Source organism: Sebastes fasciatus, chromosome 18, assembly GCF_043250625.1.
Source record: "Sebastes fasciatus isolate fSebFas1 chromosome 18, fSebFas1.pri, whole genome shotgun sequence".
In the NCBI taxonomy this organism is placed as follows: Eukaryota; Metazoa; Chordata; class Actinopteri; order Perciformes; family Sebastidae; genus Sebastes; species Sebastes fasciatus.
The window spans coordinates 13616458-13636948 of NC_133812.1; the positions used below are offsets into that span (position 1 = coordinate 13616458).

The window sequence follows — 20491 nt, forward strand, 5'->3', positions numbered from 1 at the left end:
CTGATGGCTTAAAAAAGGCTGCATTGGCAAAGACTCAAAAACCTAACAGGAAGATCGCTAAAGGAATTGAACCCTCACTATGCCTCTATGCACCCAAAAGCAGTGACTGATCATCTTGTAGACATTATAAAACCTCGCGCATATAAGGCACAGCAGCCTCATCTCGAGGGTCTTGGAGCTTAGAGAGAATTCAGCATTAACACCCCTCCTCCCCCAACTCCTCCTCCTTTTTTTGCTCTCCAGCCAAGTTACTCAGTGGTCAGTGCACCATTCAAAGCTTTCTTCCTCCCTTTTTTCAGGGTATGTAATGACTATTTGCTACAGACTGATATACAGTAAAAACATGTTTAAAATCAGTGCTTTTCTGTCTGTTTTTATTGAACTTTTTTGTTACTTTAAATTTTTTTTGTTCACATTATATATCATTTTTTGGTTGACCTCTATCCCTGTATGATCATATTAAAATATAACCAGACATTTGGAGTCCTCATTTCTTTTGTAGTCTTTATAACCCCCTTATCTTTTATTTTTTAATATTTAATATTTGTTTTTGTTTCTTTGTATTCAGTTGCATTTTACCTACCACTACTATTACAAATATGCACAGTAACACCCATGCCAATTGGAGCGGGGAGAGTTTCTAAGGAAGTGTGTTACCTACAATCAAATCAGGTTTGAACTTATCCACCCCGCGCCTTTAAAAGAGTTTCCTTCATGTGAAAATCTACTTCATCGCATGTCTGTGTTACCAAAATATCTCTCTTGGTGTGCCATTGTTTATCGATCCGACCCTTCATCGAAGCCAAATCACTCAAGGCGCACTGGTGTTTTTTCTGTAGGTTGCGTCATGGTCTGATATTCACACTTTGGAAACCCTCTATCTCAACTCCTGGACTGCAGAACGGACTCCTCTTCCACACCCGATATTACTTCAGAAGACTTGAGGCAAACCGCACACACTAAACCCTAACAAGAGTTTCAGTAAAGCCCATCATTCACCTGCTGGTGGCAAAATGCTATGTCTGTATGCAACCTGGTGTCTACTCTTCTTTTGTCTTGAGTTTACCAAGGGAGTCGTTTCTGATTTAACTATGTCTTATATTTCTCTCTCTCTCAGAGGTGATGGTGGGAAGGATCCGGGTGGGGAATATACTAAGGGCTTACTGTAGCATCTCTAAGTTCCTTGGGCTGTGGCGGGAAGGGGTGATGTGTGTGGCTTTGCGTTCAATGTGTTATTTACAAAAGTGATTGTACTGTTTTGTATTGTTGTGTAGGAAAAGTGTTATGTATGCATATTTTCAATAAAGCATTCAGGGTTTTGAAAAAACAAAAAAGGCCCATGGTAGTTTGATGGGGCAAGAAATTGTGAAGGCCCCTAGAATAAAGTTTCCCAGAAAAAACATCTTTAAATGCATAAAGGGGGACCCAGGTTGGCCCTGAATCACTGCTTTTGGCAAAGCATGTGTTTCTACTGGAAAACACTGGGTTGGATTTGTGTCAAAATTCTACTTTGTATTCATTTCTAAATGTCTTGAAAGCAATTTCTAGAGCCAGACCATCTGGTAAGAGGCTATCTTCGATGCCATTAGGAATAATGAGAACAATTGCCAATAAAGTGACGTTATTTTGAGTAATCCTTGTTGTTGACCATACGTTTCTATACAAAACTTGCTGTTTACTTTAGGGAGTGGGTGCTGGCAAAATGTGAGAATATCTTTGGAGACCCAAAGTGTTTATTATTAAAAGTGATGAAGTTAATAATCCTGTGAATTGATACAGACACAATATATAATAAAACCATGAAATTGTGAAATAATCCAATACTTTTTTTTAACTGGCTCGGGCTTGGGAAAATGTTGTTATGAAAATAAAAAATAACTCAGAAAAAGGGACCTTTTTGAATATAAATTGCTGGGATGAAATAAAAAAGGACCTGCAATAAATTCTGTTATTGTGAAAAAAAGAAATAATTAAAAAAAAAAAAACATTTCACAATAATGAGATGCTTTTTTTAAATGTACAGGATTATTTCTCTATGTAGTGGTTATATTAAACATTTTTTCATGTTTTATTTATTTAATATAGACCACTATGGGTCTCCAGACTGAGTGAAAAATATTTAGACAAATATTAAACTTACTGCAAATAGAAGAAGTGGTGGGAGAAGTACTCAGATATGTTACTAAAAGTAGCAATTTAGAAGCACTCAGTTGCAAGTAAAAGTCCTGCATTTAAAATGTACTTATTGATACTATTAAGTATGCAGAAAGGCCCATTTCAGAACAATTTATAAGCCTATCATATTATTGGATTATAATCATTGATAGATTTATGTATGAATCACTTTAAGCTTAGCTTGTAATGGTAGGGTTAATTTTAATTCTTTTATTTACTGCTGTTTAATCTATACTAATATATATTTTATTTGTGTATAATGTTTTGTAAAATAACAAAAACAATAATAATTATTGTTGTTGTTATTAATATTATATTTGATAATTAAATAATAAATTATTATTATAAATAATAATTTGATCTGATTCTGCAAAGTAATCAGTAACTAAATGTATCAAATAAATGAAGTGGAGTAAAGAGTACAATATTTCCCTCTGAAATATAGTGGAGCAGAAGTATAAAGTAACATTAAATGCAAATACTCTAAAAACTACTAAAGAGTATCTCTCACATTTATACTAAAGTGCGATACTTTCCACCACTGCAAAGCAGCCACAGAAAGCAGGTGATCCACCTTCAAATCCTGCTGCAGTATATTCCATCTGAGTGGAGAAAAACATGTATTTTGAATTTAGGGACCTCCAAAATGAGACACTCCTTATTAGATGTAGGAAAGAAGTGTTTGTCTTTACTGCAGAAGAGATGCGAGATGCAAATATTCCTATATTCCTTTATTAGTCCCACAGTTGGGAAATTTGCAGTGTACAGCAGCAAAGGGGATAGTGCAAAAAAAACAAGATGCATCAACTAACACAGTAAAAAAAAAGAGCTAAACAAAATATGAACCATTTAAATAGAAGGAGGTATAAAAATAGGAGCAGTATATTCAGTATTGACAATAAACAGACTATTAAGCAAAATTGCACAAGTGGAAGATATTACATTATACAGTAGAGTGCAGTTATTGTCAGTTTTTGGTGTGTAAGTGTGGCTTTATAAATATATAACGTTGGTTAGAGTGCATAGTGATAGTGATATGCATGGGGTGATATGGCTAGTGTAAACAGCACAACAACTATATATATACATTATTGACATCCAGCTGACGTGGGTTTGTTTTGCTCCACTTCAAGAGGAGGGGCGTCCTAACTGACGTCACATCGGCCCGCCCACCCCTCTCTCTCTCTCTCTCTCTCTCTCTCTCTCTCTCTCTCTCTCTAGTGATGGGAATTTAGGCCTTTTTTAGTGAGCCAGATCATTTGACCTCAGCTCACCAAGAAGAGTCGGCTCTTTCGGCTCCCAAACGGCTCTTCATTTTACCACTTCTGCCTTTCATAATTCAGCCAAATTTAGCGCTGTTTTGACCTATGATTAGTATGTGTGCACATATATCCCTTAAATTATTCAATATAATTATACTAAACCTTATAATTTCCAGAATACCATCATTTTACATGCTTCTTCGTTTCCGACTGTCACTCATCTTGTCTGCTATTTGTTTTTTATCGCGAGGGGACAAAACGCTTCCCAACATTGGACACTTGGTGGGCTGTCACTTGACACAGGCTGTCCCCACCTGATTGGCCGAACGCTTTCCCTGCTCCGAGCTTTCAAACCGGAAACAATATAGAGGCTTGTTTTGAAACTTTCTTCTCTTATTTCCCGAAAATAGTTCACCGAAATGTGTTTCTGAGAACATTTGAGGCGAGAAATAACCCATGCAGTTGCTAAATCTGTCTTTATTTTGGATCGACAACGTTTATTTTAAAAGATTCTCGGGAGTTTCGAGAGGCGGCGAGTCGCGTCGGACGCCTCGTGGTTTGCATAAAGTAGACTAGCCCTCAACTTTAAGCAAATGAGGAGCGGGCGTCATGACGCTGCGTCTCTCGAATCGCGCCGCCACGCTACCAGAATGCATTGCGCGGTTGCTTACATAGACAATGAATGGGAAGCGTGGAAAGGACGGAGACTGTGGACACGTACCATCAGTCCATGGAGTGCCCGTGGCGCGGAGAGGATCGTCCTATCATTCTGCCTTGAATTAATTAAAAAAATAGAAAAAAAATAACATCTCTGGGACGGGAGCCGACTCTTATCGTTCACTTAAAGGGACTGTTTGTAACTTTTTTAGCGTATAAAACGACCGGGTCGGGACACATGCGCGCTCGCATATGCGCGCTCGCGTGTGGCCGGAGCCTCTGCTCCTCTGCCTGCTTGCCTTCACTCAGACAGCGCGCACGCGTTCTTGCTTACTCGCTCCACCTCTAGACGTGAACGCGCGCTCACTCCACACTGCAGGAGAGTTAGTTTAGCTCTGAGAATATCTAGTGAATGTACAGTGGACGTTTGTGCAGAAATAAATGCTGCAGCTCCTCCAGACCAACAGAGGTTTCCCGTGTCTTGTGAAGTGAAGAGAGAAACGTTGTCGTCTCGTTACCAATCGGGTGCCGGTGTCTCCCTGTTCACTCCGGCTGCGGTCGGGAGACGATAACGTTACTCGCTGCAGAGCCCTGCTGCCTCAGCCAGCGCTGCGTTGAAGCAGGAAAAGCCAACACTAGGATCAGCAGTGATTCATGGAGAGACCTCTGCCTGGTCAGCTAACATTACTGCCAAGCAGCTAAAATATAGAGTGATATTGTAGTTTTAGCTGAAGTGTGTCGCCTCACTGTTTTGAGCGATGCTCATGCATGTCTATTTAGAGCGAGCAAGCGCGAGCCCGACGCTGACTTGAGTTGACTTCACGGCCGCAGGTGTTGCTGTTAACAAGCATTTCTGAAAGTTACAAATGGTCCCTTTAAAAAAAACGGGGGAAAAAAACCATCTCTGGGACGGGAGCCGACTCTTATCGTTCACTTAAAAGAGCCGGCTCTTTGGGACGGCTCGTTCGCGACCGACACATCACTAACCCTCCCTCTCCGCCTCTCACCGTCACCTCCAGTGTCTCCCAGCCGAGAACAGAGCACCATCGACGGGGGTCTAACTAGGGCTGTCAACCGGAGCTCCCTACGGCAGAGTCATGGCGGCGCCGTTAGCCCACTTCGACGAGGACTGGCAGGATTTTAACGAGTTCAAGCCGGCTTCCTCTGCCTCTGCGTCGGCCGACCAGCTCGACCAGTTGAACTCTAACGTGGGCGACCCGTCGGGCGACCCGTCGGCCGACCCGTCGTCGGGCCTTGACGACTTCTCCGACCTGGACAACAGCAGCTTCTCCTCCGTGGACTTCTGCAGCTTCAGGTCGATGGAGGACCTGGTCCAGGACTTCGACGAGAAGCTCACAGTGTGCTTCAGAAACTACAACACCACGACGGAGAACATAGCGCCCGTTAAACCCATCACGGAGGATAACTACTTGAAAGACGACGAGTGAGTTTATGACCTTTAATGGTTTTATTGATACGTTAACTTTTAATCTCTGAGCTAGCCACGTTAGCTTCACAATGCTAACAGAACGTTGCTGTTGCCCCAGTGACGGGACTGTTAGCTTAGCTTAGCTGAAATCAAAGTTTAGCCAGCTAGTGAAACATGTTTATATGTCATTTATGTAAATATGTTTCATTATTTGGCTAACTTAGACACTTTAATTTAAGTTTACATTAAAAACTGAAGCAGACAATCACGTTATAGTGTTAAAAATGACAAAAAAAACAAAGTATTATCATATTTTGACTGTTTGGTCCTTGTTTGTTTATTTGTTTTGCACAATTTAAGACTATATAATATATCAAAAATGAATAATATACAGTGCAGGAAGAGGCAAGAAACCCACTGGGCTTATCTGAAGCCTCCACCCAGAGACAAGATTAATATAAAGAAATAATATGACTATATAATGGTGATAAGAAACACCTTGAAGGGATGAATCAAGAGTTTGTATTGATGTTGCTTGTGTTCATTTGGGTGTGTGTGAGGGAGCTGAGGGGAGGAGAGGAGAGGGGAGGGGTCCTGCCACGTTACCACTCCTTTATTTCATGCTTTATTTCTTGATGGTTGATGTTAGCTATTAAACCACTGATCCATAAAGTGTATATTGAGAGTAAGTGCTGCTCACTTGCTCTTTAATCCTGTATTTAAATCACCTTGATGAATGAATGAAAGACTTTATTTCGAACATAAAAATAGATACAAAATAATAAAAAACAAACAAGAGTAATAGTGTCCGAAAAGGATTAGGTAGAAGTAAAACTTATATTTCCCTATACCCCTTTCTCACTTCTCCTCTAATAACTCATATATCATAGAATGATAATATAATATAATATATAAATTATCCCAGATTTATTTACATCCCAAATTAAATATATGAACAGCATCCCAAGTTTATTTACAACCCACATATCCATCCGGAGTTAACAAGTAGATATAAACCAACCCTTATCACAACTCTTCCTCAACCATATACCTCCCAAAAATATCTTTTTTGTATAGCTTTTTTAAAGTGATTTATATTTGTGCTCCGCTTCGACCCATTACCCAACTCATTCCACAAATCCACCCCACAGACTAAAATACATATACACTTCTTTGTTGTACGAACACAATGCTTTTTAAAATTCAATTTTCCTCTTATATTATAACCCCTCCTCCCTGTCACAAAACATTTTTTGAGTATTGCCCGGAAGTGAATTATGTCTTGCTTTGAACATAATTATTGCGGCTTCAAATTTGACCAAATCCATGAATTTCAATGCATGTGACTTTAAAAACAGTGTGTTTGTGTTTTCCTTATATCACACATTATTTACTATCCTTTTTTGTAGTATGCATAATGGTTGTAAGTTGCTTTTATAAGTGTTACCCCAAACTTCCACAAAGTAATTCAGACCATATGAGATCATATGAGACAAACCATTTGTGACTTTTGACTTTTAGGAGCCCTACTCTTCCCTCTTACTGCAAAAACAGACACAATATGTCATGTTTCATACATGCAATAGTTACTTTCTGAAAGGTTACACTGTCGGCATCTGTTTATATCACCGTTAACAGCCCTTGTTATCTCAGTCGGAGGTCCTCAGCAGTTGTTGTATATCTCATAGACACTAAAATGTCACAACTACACACTCGCATGACAACATGTTATTACTTCCCAGCAGCTAGTCACACCAATCCCACGCCAAGCATGGACGTCACTGTAACTCCAGAGCTGTGTGGGCTGCAGAAAACACCCTCCTCTTGCCTTCTGCCTTCTTCTGCATGTAACATTGCAGCTGGTGTCATGCTGTTGGATCTAATCTCATAATATATGTAAGCTTTTAGTGTAGCTTTAGTCATGCATGCACATGTCCATTCAAAAGTGTTGCTTTACTTGAATATTGGATCTGACTGAACTAGGACTTGAATATGAAGTTTGGGACTCATCATCTTAGACAGATGAACACGACCACCATGTATTGAGAGCTTTGCTTACATAACCCTAACATTAACTGTGATGAAAAGTAGTGCCAAGTGCACAATTCTTTGTAATAATGATGGCAGAAGCCACCTATAATGGCTGCAATGAATGATCTTTCATTTAATATCGGCTACAGAGCAGCAATATTTAGTCAATAAAGTTATTAGTTGATTGGTAGAAAATGAATCTATTTTGATAATCGATTAATTGTTTCAGTCATTTATTGAGCAAAATGCCAAACATTTTCTGATTTCAGTTTCTCAAATGCGAGGATGTGCTCCCTTTCTCTGTATATATAGCATTACTTGCTTTATGTCATCGTAAACTGAATATCTTTGGATTTTGGACTGTTGGACGGACAAAACAAGACATTTGAAGACGTCCTCTTGGACTCTGTGAAATTGCATTGCCCATTTCTTTCACTATTCACAGACCAAATGATTAATCAATTAAATGAGGTATGAAACAATTATCATCAGATTCATCTACAATGAAAATAGTTATCAGCTGTTGGCACTAATTGGCTTACCTGCTGATTATTTTCTCAATTGTTAATTGGTCTCTAAAATGTCATCTTGGATATAAGGAAGTCATCATTTCCTAACATCCAATATGACGTCTTCAAGTTGCTTTCTTTTTTTTTCAAACCAACCTGTTTACTATCATTGACAAAGAAAGCAGCAAATTTCCACAACTTGAACCAGTGCATGTTAGGTATGTTTGCTTGATTTGAGCAACTAATCCTTTATCAAAATTGTTGCCAGTAAATTTTCTGTCAATCGACTAATCATTTTAGCTGTAAGATGATTTGAACTTGCTATTGTATGATTATCATGCTAGCTAACTACTGTAACACAATATTAGATATTATAAACATCTAGCAGGTTACATCACAGATATCCGCTTGTCACTTGGACATGAGAAGTGGGGACTTGTGACTGGACTCAAACAAGCTTGGACATTGGGGTTTATGTAACTTAACTGCAACTTTGCCACAAGCATACACACCGAAGGTCATAAATACAAAGAGCATCAACAGTCCCGCAGTTAATGGTGCTATAAATGTTTAGGGGAATGTAGGAAGGCTGGCCAGACAGGGAAAAAAGCATCTAGGGTTGTCGTAGGTAAAGAAACAGAGGAAGGAGGGAATAGAATAATTGGACAGCAGCCTTGTGAAGCCCAAAGAGCAGCGCCAAGCTCAGTGAGAGTCTTTTCCGGATGACTGCACTTTTGCAGGACGTGCCCAGGCCCTTAACAAGTTCTCCAGAAAAGACCACGGCTGAGACGAACAACGGGGGTGACAAGGAGGAAATGTGTGTTGTGCAAGATAAAAAAACATCCACACAAATATATTCAAGCAAGTCATTCAGACAAATTGGCAGCGTTTGAAGTAGAAACAACAAAATTGGTCCCTTGAAATCTAGACAGGCCTCGTTTCTTAAATGTAAATGCTCTCAATGAAACTGGAGCTAATCGTGTATTTGGGCATGCACTCACGTGTCCGACACAGCGTCATTGCTTGAGGCACAAAAAATATTTCCTGCCAGCCTTTGCCCTATTTAGAACAGCCCCCCACTCCCTAAGCTGTGCACGAGCACTTCAGGGGGAAACATGCGAGTTATGTAAATACTTGTCTGTGTGTGTGTGTGTGTGTGTGTGTGCGTGTGTGTGCGGATGCAGAGCCACTCTGACACATGGGTTCACAGCATCCATCCTCGCTCTGCTTGCAGCAGTCAGGGCCAGGAATAAAAACACAGTGACTTGCACGTGCACTTGAATTAAAGATTCTGCACACATTCGATTGTCTGTTGTAGTGTTTGAAAACATGCACTTGTGCCTACAGTTGTGTTGTGTCCAAATGGGTCCACACAAAGGGGCAGTTTCATTTAGTATTTATAAATTGTACTTAATGAAGTCTCCAACAAATCCTGAACAAAATAAAATGTATCAGGAGGATTTATTAAACAACCCTGACCCATAAGAAGCTACTTAACTAAGCACAAGTTGAGTATAATGTGTAGAGCTTTACACACACTGGATGGTTTGAGCTGATGCCAACTTTTGGCAAACAAAAATATCGTGATTAGATGTATGCACATATTTTGCAACGATCCCTCAAATCCGGTAACAAGTACGTTTTTGTTTTTTTTAATGGATTTCACAGTTGAACAGTAAACTTGTTTGTTTAACAGACGCCGAGCCACCATCTGCTCGGCTGTGATAGCTTCTCTGCCAACGTGCGTACTGCAGAGTATTGCAAACATTCAACAGTCTGTTGGTGTAATGATGACACTGTTTCTAAATCAGCTGTGAACACACAGTTCTTGTGGAAATTAACTCCATTTGGGCTACCAAATACGTTGCAGACCTTTTGTTTTAAGGTTGGAGCTACCGTACATGCGTCAATGCTTCTCACCAGGGAATGTTTACTGGGGGAAAATGACGTGCAATTAAGGAGTTTTTACATTCGTCAGTGGTTTCAAGTGGCTGCTTTGAGATGCAGGAACACAGTGAAGTGGTGAGGGGGTGGTAAGACAGCAGGACTGTCAAGTAATGCTGTGTCACAGTGAAAAGAGAAGGAAAGGGTTTGTCTTATCTACTGTGAGTTGAAAACTCTTCGCATATCTTCTGTTCTTTACTCACAACTTTAGTCTGTTTCTTGCACTGTTATATTATTCTGGAATCCTAATTAAAACATGAACCACTCTTGCTTTCCTCCAGGGTGTGGAACGCTCTGACAGATAATTATGGCAACGTGATGGCTGTGGACTGGAAGACATCACACACTCGCTCCCTACACCTGCCCACCCTCAACATCACTGAGCATGAGGTACCACACACACACACACACACACAATGCACAGGCTACATTTCCGCAATCCTGCACTGTTTTTGAACTTTGCAGAAGTAGAGCCAAGACACAAATGCAAGCAGGTTGCTCCTCTGCCTTCAATCTGCTTAACCACCTGCTTGATGTCTCATCCAAGTTCTCTCTTTCTGTCTCTCCCTCTGAAATCTGTTCCATCCTTCCCCAATTGGACAGAAGTTGGACAACCAGTCTCTGGATCTGTCTGACGACGAGGAGCTCAGGGAGCAGATGGACATGCACTCGATCATCGTCTCCAGCATCAGCGACGAGCCGCTCTACACAGTCGAACAGGTAACTTTTCACACCCACAGTGGCACGTGTTGCATTCACAGTTTTTGGGGATTCGTAAGGAGGTGGCAAGTAAAGAAGTTATAAATCAAATGTAAATAAATTTGCATTGCAAATTCCATATTATACTGGAAGCTCTCCTTTCATATCTGCAACATACTTACATAATATGCAAATTCCTGGTTAATGTTAAAACAGCTGTGACAAAATAAGCAGCTTCTTTTTCTTGTCTTATATTCTAACTAGCTTAAACTTAACCAAGTAATTACTCTAAAATCCATGCTGTTTGTTCACATTTCATAATGTTGAGAGCATGTTCAGTTTTTTTGGCATCGTGCATACACACAAATGTGAGGTTCTGGGTAGAATATTTCTTCCCGGGAAGCTTTATATAAACCATTTATAAATCTCACAGTCATCTAAAATAGATCTCTCAAAGGCAAACCACAAACAGACTGAACTAAGTAGAACCAAAATAGCAACACGGAAAAATGAATTTATTGCTCTCTGTTTGCTTCCAGTTGAGGTTCTTTGAAAAGGTTGTATTTCTAAACATTTGATACCGTAACAACTCACAACAGACTCTTGTGCACACATGCGTTTGGTTTGACTATCCGTCCCTGATGCTCTTCAAGTGTCTTACACAAACATCAGCTGTGGCGAGACATGCAGGTTAGACTGGAACAGCCTTAAAGGGATAGTTTGGGTATTTTGAAGTGGGGTTGTATGAGGTACTTATTCATAGTCAGTGTATTACCTACAGTATTTGACGGTCGGCACGCCCCCAGTTTGGTGTAGCAGACAGAAGTTACCGCACGGAAACAAAGCAATGTACTGCTGTGGACGGGGAAGGCAGCAAAATGTATTTTAACCACCTAAAAGAAATCAGTTTAAGTGTGCGCTATATTCAGAACTGAATTGAAAGTGAAACATATCTGTACTCCTTTTCTCAATGGAGTATGGTGGCTTTGAAGAGAGCATAGATAAGTTTCACTTTCAGTTTAGTTCCCCATCGAAACGGGTTGTCTGACAGCAAGATAAAGTACTGAAAATATTCAAAATATACCGTACAATATAGCGTACACTTAAACAGAAATTGTTTTTTAAGGTGGGCCTCTCTTTTTGGTGGCTAAAATATGTTAATTGCTGCCAGCCCCGTCCACAGCAGTACATTACTTTGCTCCGGTCTGTTTCTCCAAACTGGGGGCCTGCTGACTGCCATCTACTGTAGGTAGTACACTGACTATGGATAAATACCTCATACCACCCCACTTCAAAACACCCAAACTATCCCTTTAATCTTGTCTTTAACTCAATTTTCTGTGTCAGGGGAGCCAGCACCTTAACAGACACTAAAGGTCATAATATGATACAGGAAAACACAGTTTCAAGCTGTAAATATTCACCTTTACTTAAAACTTATAAACAACAAATTTACAACATGTAAAAATCTAAAATGCGATACCATACACGTGTGAACATATTTGTGTGTATTTTCTTGGGATGTTGTTTAGGTGATAGAGGAGATAGAGGAGATGATGCAGGAGTCTCCAGACCCAGAGGATGATGAGAGTCCCTCACAGTCCGACCTGTCCATGCTCTCGCAGGACCTCCACCCTCTGAAACGCTCCGGCTCCAACACCAGCTACGAGGACCGTGAGTACCGCCGCCGTTGTGAACATTTACAAGAAGAGAATAAAGCTTTTAATATTGTTTGCGCTCACCCTCTTGTGAGACAGCAGTGATTTTTTCACACTCCTCTGCCATTTGACAGTTATCTAAATCACTCAATGAAGTGTAATGCCCTCGCACTGTGCTCCATGAAGAAACCGCTACACACACGTGCACCAACATTCTTACGTAATGTGTCACAAATACAAACAGACAGCAATTACGTTGTTCCTACGTGTTATATAATCAACAGCATATATTTGGCTTGAGCACAATTTCTAGTGCCAGAATGGTGTAGACTGAGCAGTTGCACCCAGTTTGCCTCAAGGCTATAGATTTTGTTTCAGATATGAAGTGTGTTTTACATATTCAGCAGCGCATGACAATGCAATGAGTGTCATTAAGTGTATTCACAATATTTACACTGAGCTGATTATTCATACTCAAGTGTACCACGAGACACCAGATGGCTTGTAGACTTGAAAAAATGCTAATATATTTTCTTAAATTCATCTGCTTTTATACATTAGTATGCACTTCACTGTAATGTCTTTATCATTACCATTATTATTCTTATGTATCTTGAATTTGGATAACACATTTCTGTCTCTTTAAAGGGCGATTTTTCACCTGTACTGTACTTTAAGTGTTTTTGTCTCAGTTATGACATGGTTGTTTGTTGACCATGTGATATTTAACTGATGGCAGTATTGGAAGCCACTAGATAAAAGCTATCATGAATATTCAACATTAAAATCTTGGTTGTTCTATACAAAGTCATTAACTGTCAAACCCCAATGGCTGGACCTGAATATTAGACTATTTGGATATTCGTTCATTGGGTAGGTTTTTAATTTTGGTATTCGGATATTTGTTTGTTAGTTGTTGTTTTTTAGCTCCTTAGGATTACAAACATCCATAAAACACATCAAACCTTTTGGAAAATATTTTTTATTCAATCATAAATAATAATACAAACAACAATACTGTAGAATAACAGAATCCTTAAAAGTGAATGCCTTTAATTAAACAGAAAGACACGTGTTGCAGCGCTGTGCTGTCCACCTCAGTCGAGAATGGAGAAATGTCTGGCTGAGCTCTTCCCGAGTCAAGTTATGGAGACGGGCCAAGCCAGAGCCGCAATTGCTTGTGTCGGAGCACAACCCATGGGAGGTCTCAGGCCAACAGGGCAGAGCGGAAGCCTCCGGAGGCTGCATTACGCACAGGCGTGCAGCCGGGCACTGCCGGAGAATATTTGCTGTTGATAACTACCAAAGCTACTGAGCCCAAAAAAATGGTATTCAGGACAGCCTTAGAGTCCGTCAACCTCTCATGCTGAATATTCATCAAATCTACCAGGCTTTCACACAAACCCAGTACACAACAAGTACGTAACTTCTTCCTAATCTATCTACACACCGTCCTCAGGGCTGCGTCGGCTGTCTGTGTCTGAGCTGACCGAGTCTCTGGAGGAAGTGGAGACGGCCATTCGCCGCTACAGCGAAGAGCTGATCCAGGCTCTGGCCCTGCGAGACGAACTGGACTACGAAAAGGAGGTACTTTTCATTTCATCCTCTTCAGCATCACCACAACGAGGCAACAACATCATCTGTGTCTGACGAGTTTGTGCAAAGCTAAAAATAAGTCCAAAAATGACCAAATGATTAACAGCTTTCAGTCGACTTAAAAGTCATTATCCGTCAGACAATTCCACAGTAATGTTTTTGTGAGAACAGACTGCAGTGCTCACAGCGTTCTGTAAGCTGTTACTCTGCTTAAGTGTCACGACTGTCGGTGTGTATTTTTAACAGTAGATAAAAATAGAACTCTCTAAGAGCATTACACGTATAAAGAAGGAATCCAAAAACTGAATTGCTGTGTGATCCTCAAAAACAGCGTTTTATCTTAAAAAAAAACAGGTGAAGAACAGCTTCATCTCGCTGTTGATCGACGTGCAGAACAGACAGAAGGAGCACCGCGAGCTGCTGCGGAAGAAGAAGAAAATCAGAAGTACGACAACCACCGGGCCCAACGGCCAGAGGACAACCAGCACGCACATACCGGGCACGGTGAGTCATGTGGTGACACGGCGTGGGAGGCGTAGACGAAGAAGAATAACATGCCCCGAATGCATGATTATAATGACGATCAGTGAAATAGACACACGTATTCACAGCTGCACACTTCTTCAAAGTATAAATGCACGATGCATGACCTGACAGTTTCGCGTGGGAGAGCTGCTTTCACACTGAAGAGTTTGTGCCAAACTTTTTTTCCTTCTTTCTTTTAATATAGAAACCCTCTTTACTCTCTTTTTGCCTTCCTTCCTCTCGCTCCTTGTAGCTCCTCACTCTGGAGGGACTCTCCAATGTCATTCAAAATGGCCTACGTCAAACTTTTGGCAACACAGGAGGGGACAAACAGGTGCCCCTGCTCTTTCTTTCAACTCATGGTTTTTCTTTGCAGATTTGTTTCTATGCTCTTCTTCTTTTTTCCTTTTTTTTTTACCACTGGCATGTTTCCTTCTCTACAGCTACTGCTGCCGTTTGGTGTCACGTTGGGTCCTTTACTTCATCTGTTTTCTCTTTATGGTTGATTTCTGTCCTTCACGTGTCATATTATATTTATATTATTTTATCACTTGTCATATTTTGCAGCTTTTACTGTGTCACATTGTTCTTTTTTTCTTCTGTTCATTTTGTTTTAAGCCAAGAGGACACTTTTGCATAATCATTGCTTTCTTTACCTCGCATCAGTAAACCTTTACTCTTAAGTCTCTGAAAGGTTGAAACCTGCTTGCTTATCATATGTTCATATGTCGACCTTCATGACCCTGACATCATATTTTATCACCCTCTTACAACACCTGAGCATTTTTTTTGTTTTAAGATTAAAGTAGAACAATGAAAATACATGTGGCAAATAATTGATTTTATTGTAATTGTCCACCTTTCATTGTGTCTTACATGATATTCTCTTTTTCAGTACCTAACCACAGTAATCCCTTATGAGAAGAAAGCCGGCTCCCCGGTGGTAGAAGACCTCCAGATCCTCACAAAGAGTGAGTATATCGACACCCTCGCACACCAACTGGACCACAATGATGAAATTAGATGTGACAGTCTCCGCAGCTTGTTTGTTTTAAAGTTTTTTTAAGCAATTTTCTTTGTTTTGCTTCAATGCATTTTGAAAATGCAATGTGCTGCTCTCTCCTTGCTAGTCCTCCAAGCCATGAGGGATGACAGTGAGAAGGTACCTGCCCTGCTAACAGACTACATTCTCAAAGGTAAACACGCAGCCGTCCTCCATCAGTTTTAACTGTTTACACACAGGTTGGTTCATTGCAGTGATGTAAAAAATCCTCAAAGCGATTAAAAAGTGACTTATTATTTATTTTATTTACTTATTACTTATTATATTTAGTGCTGTGTGTCACAGCCAAGGTTAAAATAGTTTTGTATTTTCAATTAGTATTTATTTTATTTTATTTTTGACTTTTCTATTTTATTTTAGTACGTTTGCTTATTTTAGTTTTTCAGAAAGGTTTAGTTTTAGGTTTTATATATTTAGTTTTAGTTTGTTTTTGTTAGGGCCGGGTATAATGTAATGTATGTGCAAGTCCATTTACCATTTACATGGCTGGAGAACTGTGTAGGAATGGCCATAGTGTTTAATCTTTGCACTACTTTTGTGTGTGTGATGTGAAGCAGTTACAGCATAGTGCCATCTGGTTCATCGTCCCAGTTGAGTTGATGGAAATTCATGCTGTCTCCTTTTTCCGGTAGTGATTTATTATAGCTAAAAAAAAAAAAAAAACTAAAACTGAAATTATTTTATGTTAATTTTAATTTTGTTTTTACTAGTTTTTGAACCAAGAAACATCATTTCAGTTGTTTTATTTTTTCTTAAAGAATGTTGTTTTTATTTAGTTTCAGTTCACTAAAAATATGTTTCACTGCTCATTTTCATTTCATTTTCAATAAAGTGTTTTTTTTAGTTTACTATAATATCCCTGGTCACAGCCAGGGGACTTTTGTTTGTGTTGCTTCCACACATTCATTCAGACATCCTGCCCCCTGTTGCTTGAAAGAGGAAGTACAAAATTCACTTCTCCATTTTCAGGGAAGTTGATGGTAGAAAAAAAACAGGATGTCACAGATACGAGTAGCACTCAACACAAACATTAATGAAAGGGAGGAGGGAAGGAAAATGCTTTTCTTGCCACCCTTCACTGTTGACCTGTACCTTCCTTGTCTTTCGTCTGTGCTGCATTGTCCTCTGGGTAGCTCTGGTATGAGAGCAGTGGAAACTGAGGTTTGTGAGGCACTGACACATTAACACCGATTCTTCACCCTTCAGCCTTCTACTCAGAGCCCTGTCAAACGCCTCTTTTTCTCTTCCTCTCTCTCTCTCAGTGCGTCTTCGTAGTTTCACTCTCTTCCCCCCTCAAAGCAGCAGCCTTCCCTCACTCGCTCTTCGCTGTAGTGCCTACCGTGCTGTGCGGTGCCTGAAACACATGAATACACTCATTCACACAATTCCCCCCTTTTACTGCGAGCTTGTAGTAGCAGCTGTCTGCTTCTCACCTCTCTTTTTCTCACCCCATATTTTTTCCCCGTGGTAGTCACTCTTCCATCATTTTCCAGCTCTCCTTCATGTGCCACAGCGGGTATCAGAACATCACTCATCATAAACTGCTCTGTTCTTGTCTCCACAGTGCTTTGTCCCACGTAAAGCCAAAGGCGAGCCTCCTGTTCCCAGAGCCATTCGTCGGACCATCAGAAGACGGTTCTGGTAATCTGGAAGAACCCAGATAATGGATTCAAAATCCAAATCTTCCTTCCTCCTTATTTTTCAACACATAGACTTTCTTTCCTTGTGGCGTTTCTTTTTTTTTTTACTCAGCCACTGTTGTTGTTCCTACGATTTTAACTCTAGATATAACTCTTCTTTGCTCTGTATAGTTCTTTTCATATGTCATGTTTTAATTTTTTAATGCCCGAGTGCTACAACCCTGTATATCCCGACCGCATGATGATTTGTCTATGGATGCCAGTAATCAGTATTAGTCTGAACACCTCACTTCCTGATTGGCTCTTGAATGAAGAAGGGTCAGGTGTATTTTAATTTTCCACGGGCTTCATCAAATGCAGTCCAACCCCGGCTTGTTTTGTAAATCGAATGCATTTGCATCAGCGTAGTTCATGCATGACGGGGAAAACAAATCCTGGCAGAATCTCTGACGTGCCAGGATGGTCGTGGGTATCGAGCATACATCCTGTTTTTCCTGTATGGAAACCTTTTTAAAGGCATTTTGCTGAGTGATTTCATAGAATGTCTCGGGGTTAAAAACTCTGCTAGCTAAGGATTAAAGAGCAAACCCTTTCATTTTAAAAAATCCACCCGTCTTTGCATGTTGGTTTTGGGTTTATGCTGAATTTTGGCTGTTTAGTTGAATGTTAAAATGAAATATTTTGTATACGATTTAAGAAGAATTGCACAGTTTTGGGAACTTTTAACTTTTTGAAAAAGGGAAAACAAATGACTTGAGAAAGTAAATAGCTGGATGAACAAACTTGTAAAGCATATTTTTGGAGAAGGAACTGTTTCTAGTGAGATTAGGGACTTGCCAGTAGCCCCCTTTTGTGACCACATTGCAACACCATTTTTGTAAATGCTGTCCATTGACCTCTTGAGCCCTCAAGTAGTGACCGCCACCCCCAACAACTTTATCACTTCCCCAGGAGTCGTCATTACATGAGTCTGAAAATACCTCGTATAACATTTTTTTGCATTACTAGAAAATGTCATTAAGATAAATAGTGTAGTGAAGAATATGTTAGGGGTTGATAAATGTGTAGTTAAGCTTCTGTTATAAGGTGTGGGTTTTCTCTTATCTGTTAACCCTTTAACTGTCGTGGAAATGTTGTGGTAGCACTTTAGTCTGTCAGTGATCTGGTCATGTGGTAGTGGAATATGTTGGTGGATGTACTTAAGAGTACGCCTCACTAGATTAGCGTTAGACGAGGCTTAGAAGCTTTAGCTAGTGGTGCCAAAACATGAAGGATTATTGTCATGCATCCATCTATATATATTAGTCATCATGAGCATGAGAATTCAACATTAAAGGGGTAATCCACTGATTTTACACATTACGATCAGTTTGCACGTCATGCAGAGTACGACTCAGCTGGTAAAAAAACAGTTGTATAATGTCGTCTGCCGCTCTGGAGGAGCTTTGTCAAAGTTGACAGATGACCCTGATGATGTCATGGTGATGTCATCGGGGTAATTTCAGTTTGGGCTTGAGACTACTTATTTATAACAGATAGCCTTTCTTACAAACTCAAGGCATGGAGCTTGAATTCCCAGCTCCGTCTCCCGATTTCCGAGGTAAACGGAACGCAGCAAAGAATGCACTATCGAGTTGCATTATGGGAATTGTAGGATCCAGTGTTTTTGGAGCTACAAGAGACTAAAAGTCAGAATATCTCCGCCTCTGCCTCATCAATTTTGACCGATCTTTTTTTTTAGCGTGTCTCTTGCAAGTCTCCCAACACCATGAGTATTGCAATACTATATCACTGGAGCACCCCTTTAAAAACCAAGTACCACCAATCTAGCACTGCAGGTCTGTTGGTACACTTAACGTTCAGATCACCAGCTACTACAGGTGCACCGCACACCGTCAGATCAGGTCTAGTCTAGCTCTCAGGTACGATCATCAGTGTTAGTAGTTTAAAAATCTTCTTCTGAAAGGTAGTGACATTCCTGAGTCTTTATATGGTTCTGGCAACACTGTTATTAGCTAGACTTCAACTTTTGCTGCACTTTTATCGTTTCACAAATTTCTCTTAAGTACCTGGATGAGCCAGTGGAGGTAATCCGCCTCTTGACTAAACCAGGGTAGCATTAAAGATGTCGATTATGTCGTGATTTGTTGAAACACAATTTAATGCTTAACGTCCTAGACTCCGCTTAGTAGTAGTAGTAGTAGGTGTAGCTAGAAATTCAACGGCACAGTAGCATCCGCTCGGTTGTAGCAGTCTAGTGACGATAGCGTAGATGCAGTTGTAACACGTAGTTGATTTATTAGAAAGAAGAAGGTGAAACTCTCTTGAAAAAGGAATTTACATTTACTGGTTAAACATTTGAAGCCTGTCTGTCAGAAGAGAAGGCCACAGGACGATGACGAAGGGGTGTGATAAAGTTAACGGATGTTGGGGAAGATTGCACAACAGGTTGCTTAAATTTGAGGGGTCGATTTTAATTCTTTTGTATAGGAAAACAAAAGCTTGTAGTGCTATATTTAACTATTTATATGTAATAACTGTTGTTTCAGCTGTTGCCAGCTTTGCAAACTTTCACAATCTAGCATGTGCTACATGCACTTTACTGCTGCAAAACACATTTCTAATGATGATTCATTTGTTTACAGACATTAATATCACACTAAAGGGAGAAGTGCATGTCGCGATGGAATGCAGAAAAACTCAAAAGCATTCATTTAAACTGGTAATAAGATATCAAAAGGGGCAACATTAGAAGGCTTGTGGCAGTGAAACACACACTAACACGTCTCAATTGATTCTAATCTTACAAAAGATTAAATAATCTTTTTAGTTTTATAATGAAATGGCAGTCACTTGAGGATCTGGATCCCGTCTCAGGCCAGAACCCCTCACCTGGTCTCTTGTTAGCGGACATATCAGTGTAACTACAATTTAGAGATTTATATTTATATATGTACAACAGAACAAGGAACAGAAAAAAGAGGCTGCCTTTGTAAATGCCGGAAATCTTTTGTACATTAAACCGACTCATTTTTTTGTTTTTAATGCAATATAACTCCCCAGTTTGGGGATTTATGTTTACTTGTCTCATGTGGTACCGCAGTATATTAATTTATTATGTAAATGTTCCGTTTTGTAACCATATTATTGACTGTAATGGTACAAGTGTTTTGTGCCCACAATGCATTGCAAACTCATTTCAAATAAATTAATATGTGAAGACTTTTATGCGGTTTTGGCTCTCTGTGCGTGTGCGTGTGCGTGTGCGTGTGCGTGTGCGTGTGTGTGTGTGTGTGTGTGTGT

At 40.0% G+C, this 20491-nt stretch overlaps 2 protein-coding genes across 10 annotated transcripts in view; one reads left to right on the plus strand and one right to left on the minus strand.

Moving 5' to 3' along the window:
- Positions 1 to 20491, minus strand: part of itsn2a (intersectin 2a) — a 347088-nt gene that overhangs the window by 186339 nt on the left and 140258 nt on the right. The window lies entirely within an intron of this gene.
- fez2b (fasciculation and elongation protein zeta 2b) lies at positions 5098 to 20413 on the plus strand. 3 transcript variants are annotated; one of them, XM_074614866.1, is made up of 11 exons: positions 5098 to 5538; positions 10289 to 10397; positions 10611 to 10727; positions 12239 to 12380; positions 13824 to 13951; positions 14315 to 14464; positions 14739 to 14819; positions 15381 to 15456; positions 15616 to 15681; positions 16682 to 16709; positions 17113 to 20413. In XM_074614866.1, exons 1-10 carry the CDS (start codon positions 5192 to 5194, stop codon positions 16690 to 16692), a joined length of 1227 nt encoding a protein of 408 aa, XP_074470967.1. In that variant the 5' UTR covers positions 5098 to 5191; the 3' UTR covers positions 16693 to 16709; positions 17113 to 20413. The 3 variants fall into 3 exon arrangements, with proteins under 3 accessions (XP_074470967.1, XP_074470966.1, XP_074470968.1); XM_074614865.1 differs by lacking the exon at positions 16682 to 16709; XM_074614867.1 differs by lacking the exons at positions 14739 to 14819; positions 16682 to 16709 and having other exon boundaries at positions 5099 to 5538.

What these genes read in the sequence shown, in the direction of transcription:
- fez2b (XM_074614865.1), top strand. Translation starts at nt 5,192, where the DNA reads ATGGCGGCGCCGTTAGCCCACTTCGACGAGGACTGGCAGGATTTTAAC. An exon ending in TCAACATCACTGAGCATGAG is followed by an intron (nt 10,398 to 10,610) that starts GTACCACACACA and finishes CCAATTGGACAG; the next exon opens with AAGTTGGACAACCAGTCTCT. An exon ending in ACACAGGAGGGGACAAACAG is followed by an intron (nt 14,820 to 15,380) that starts GTGCCCCTGCTC and finishes TCTCTTTTTCAG; the next exon opens with TACCTAACCACAGTAATCCC.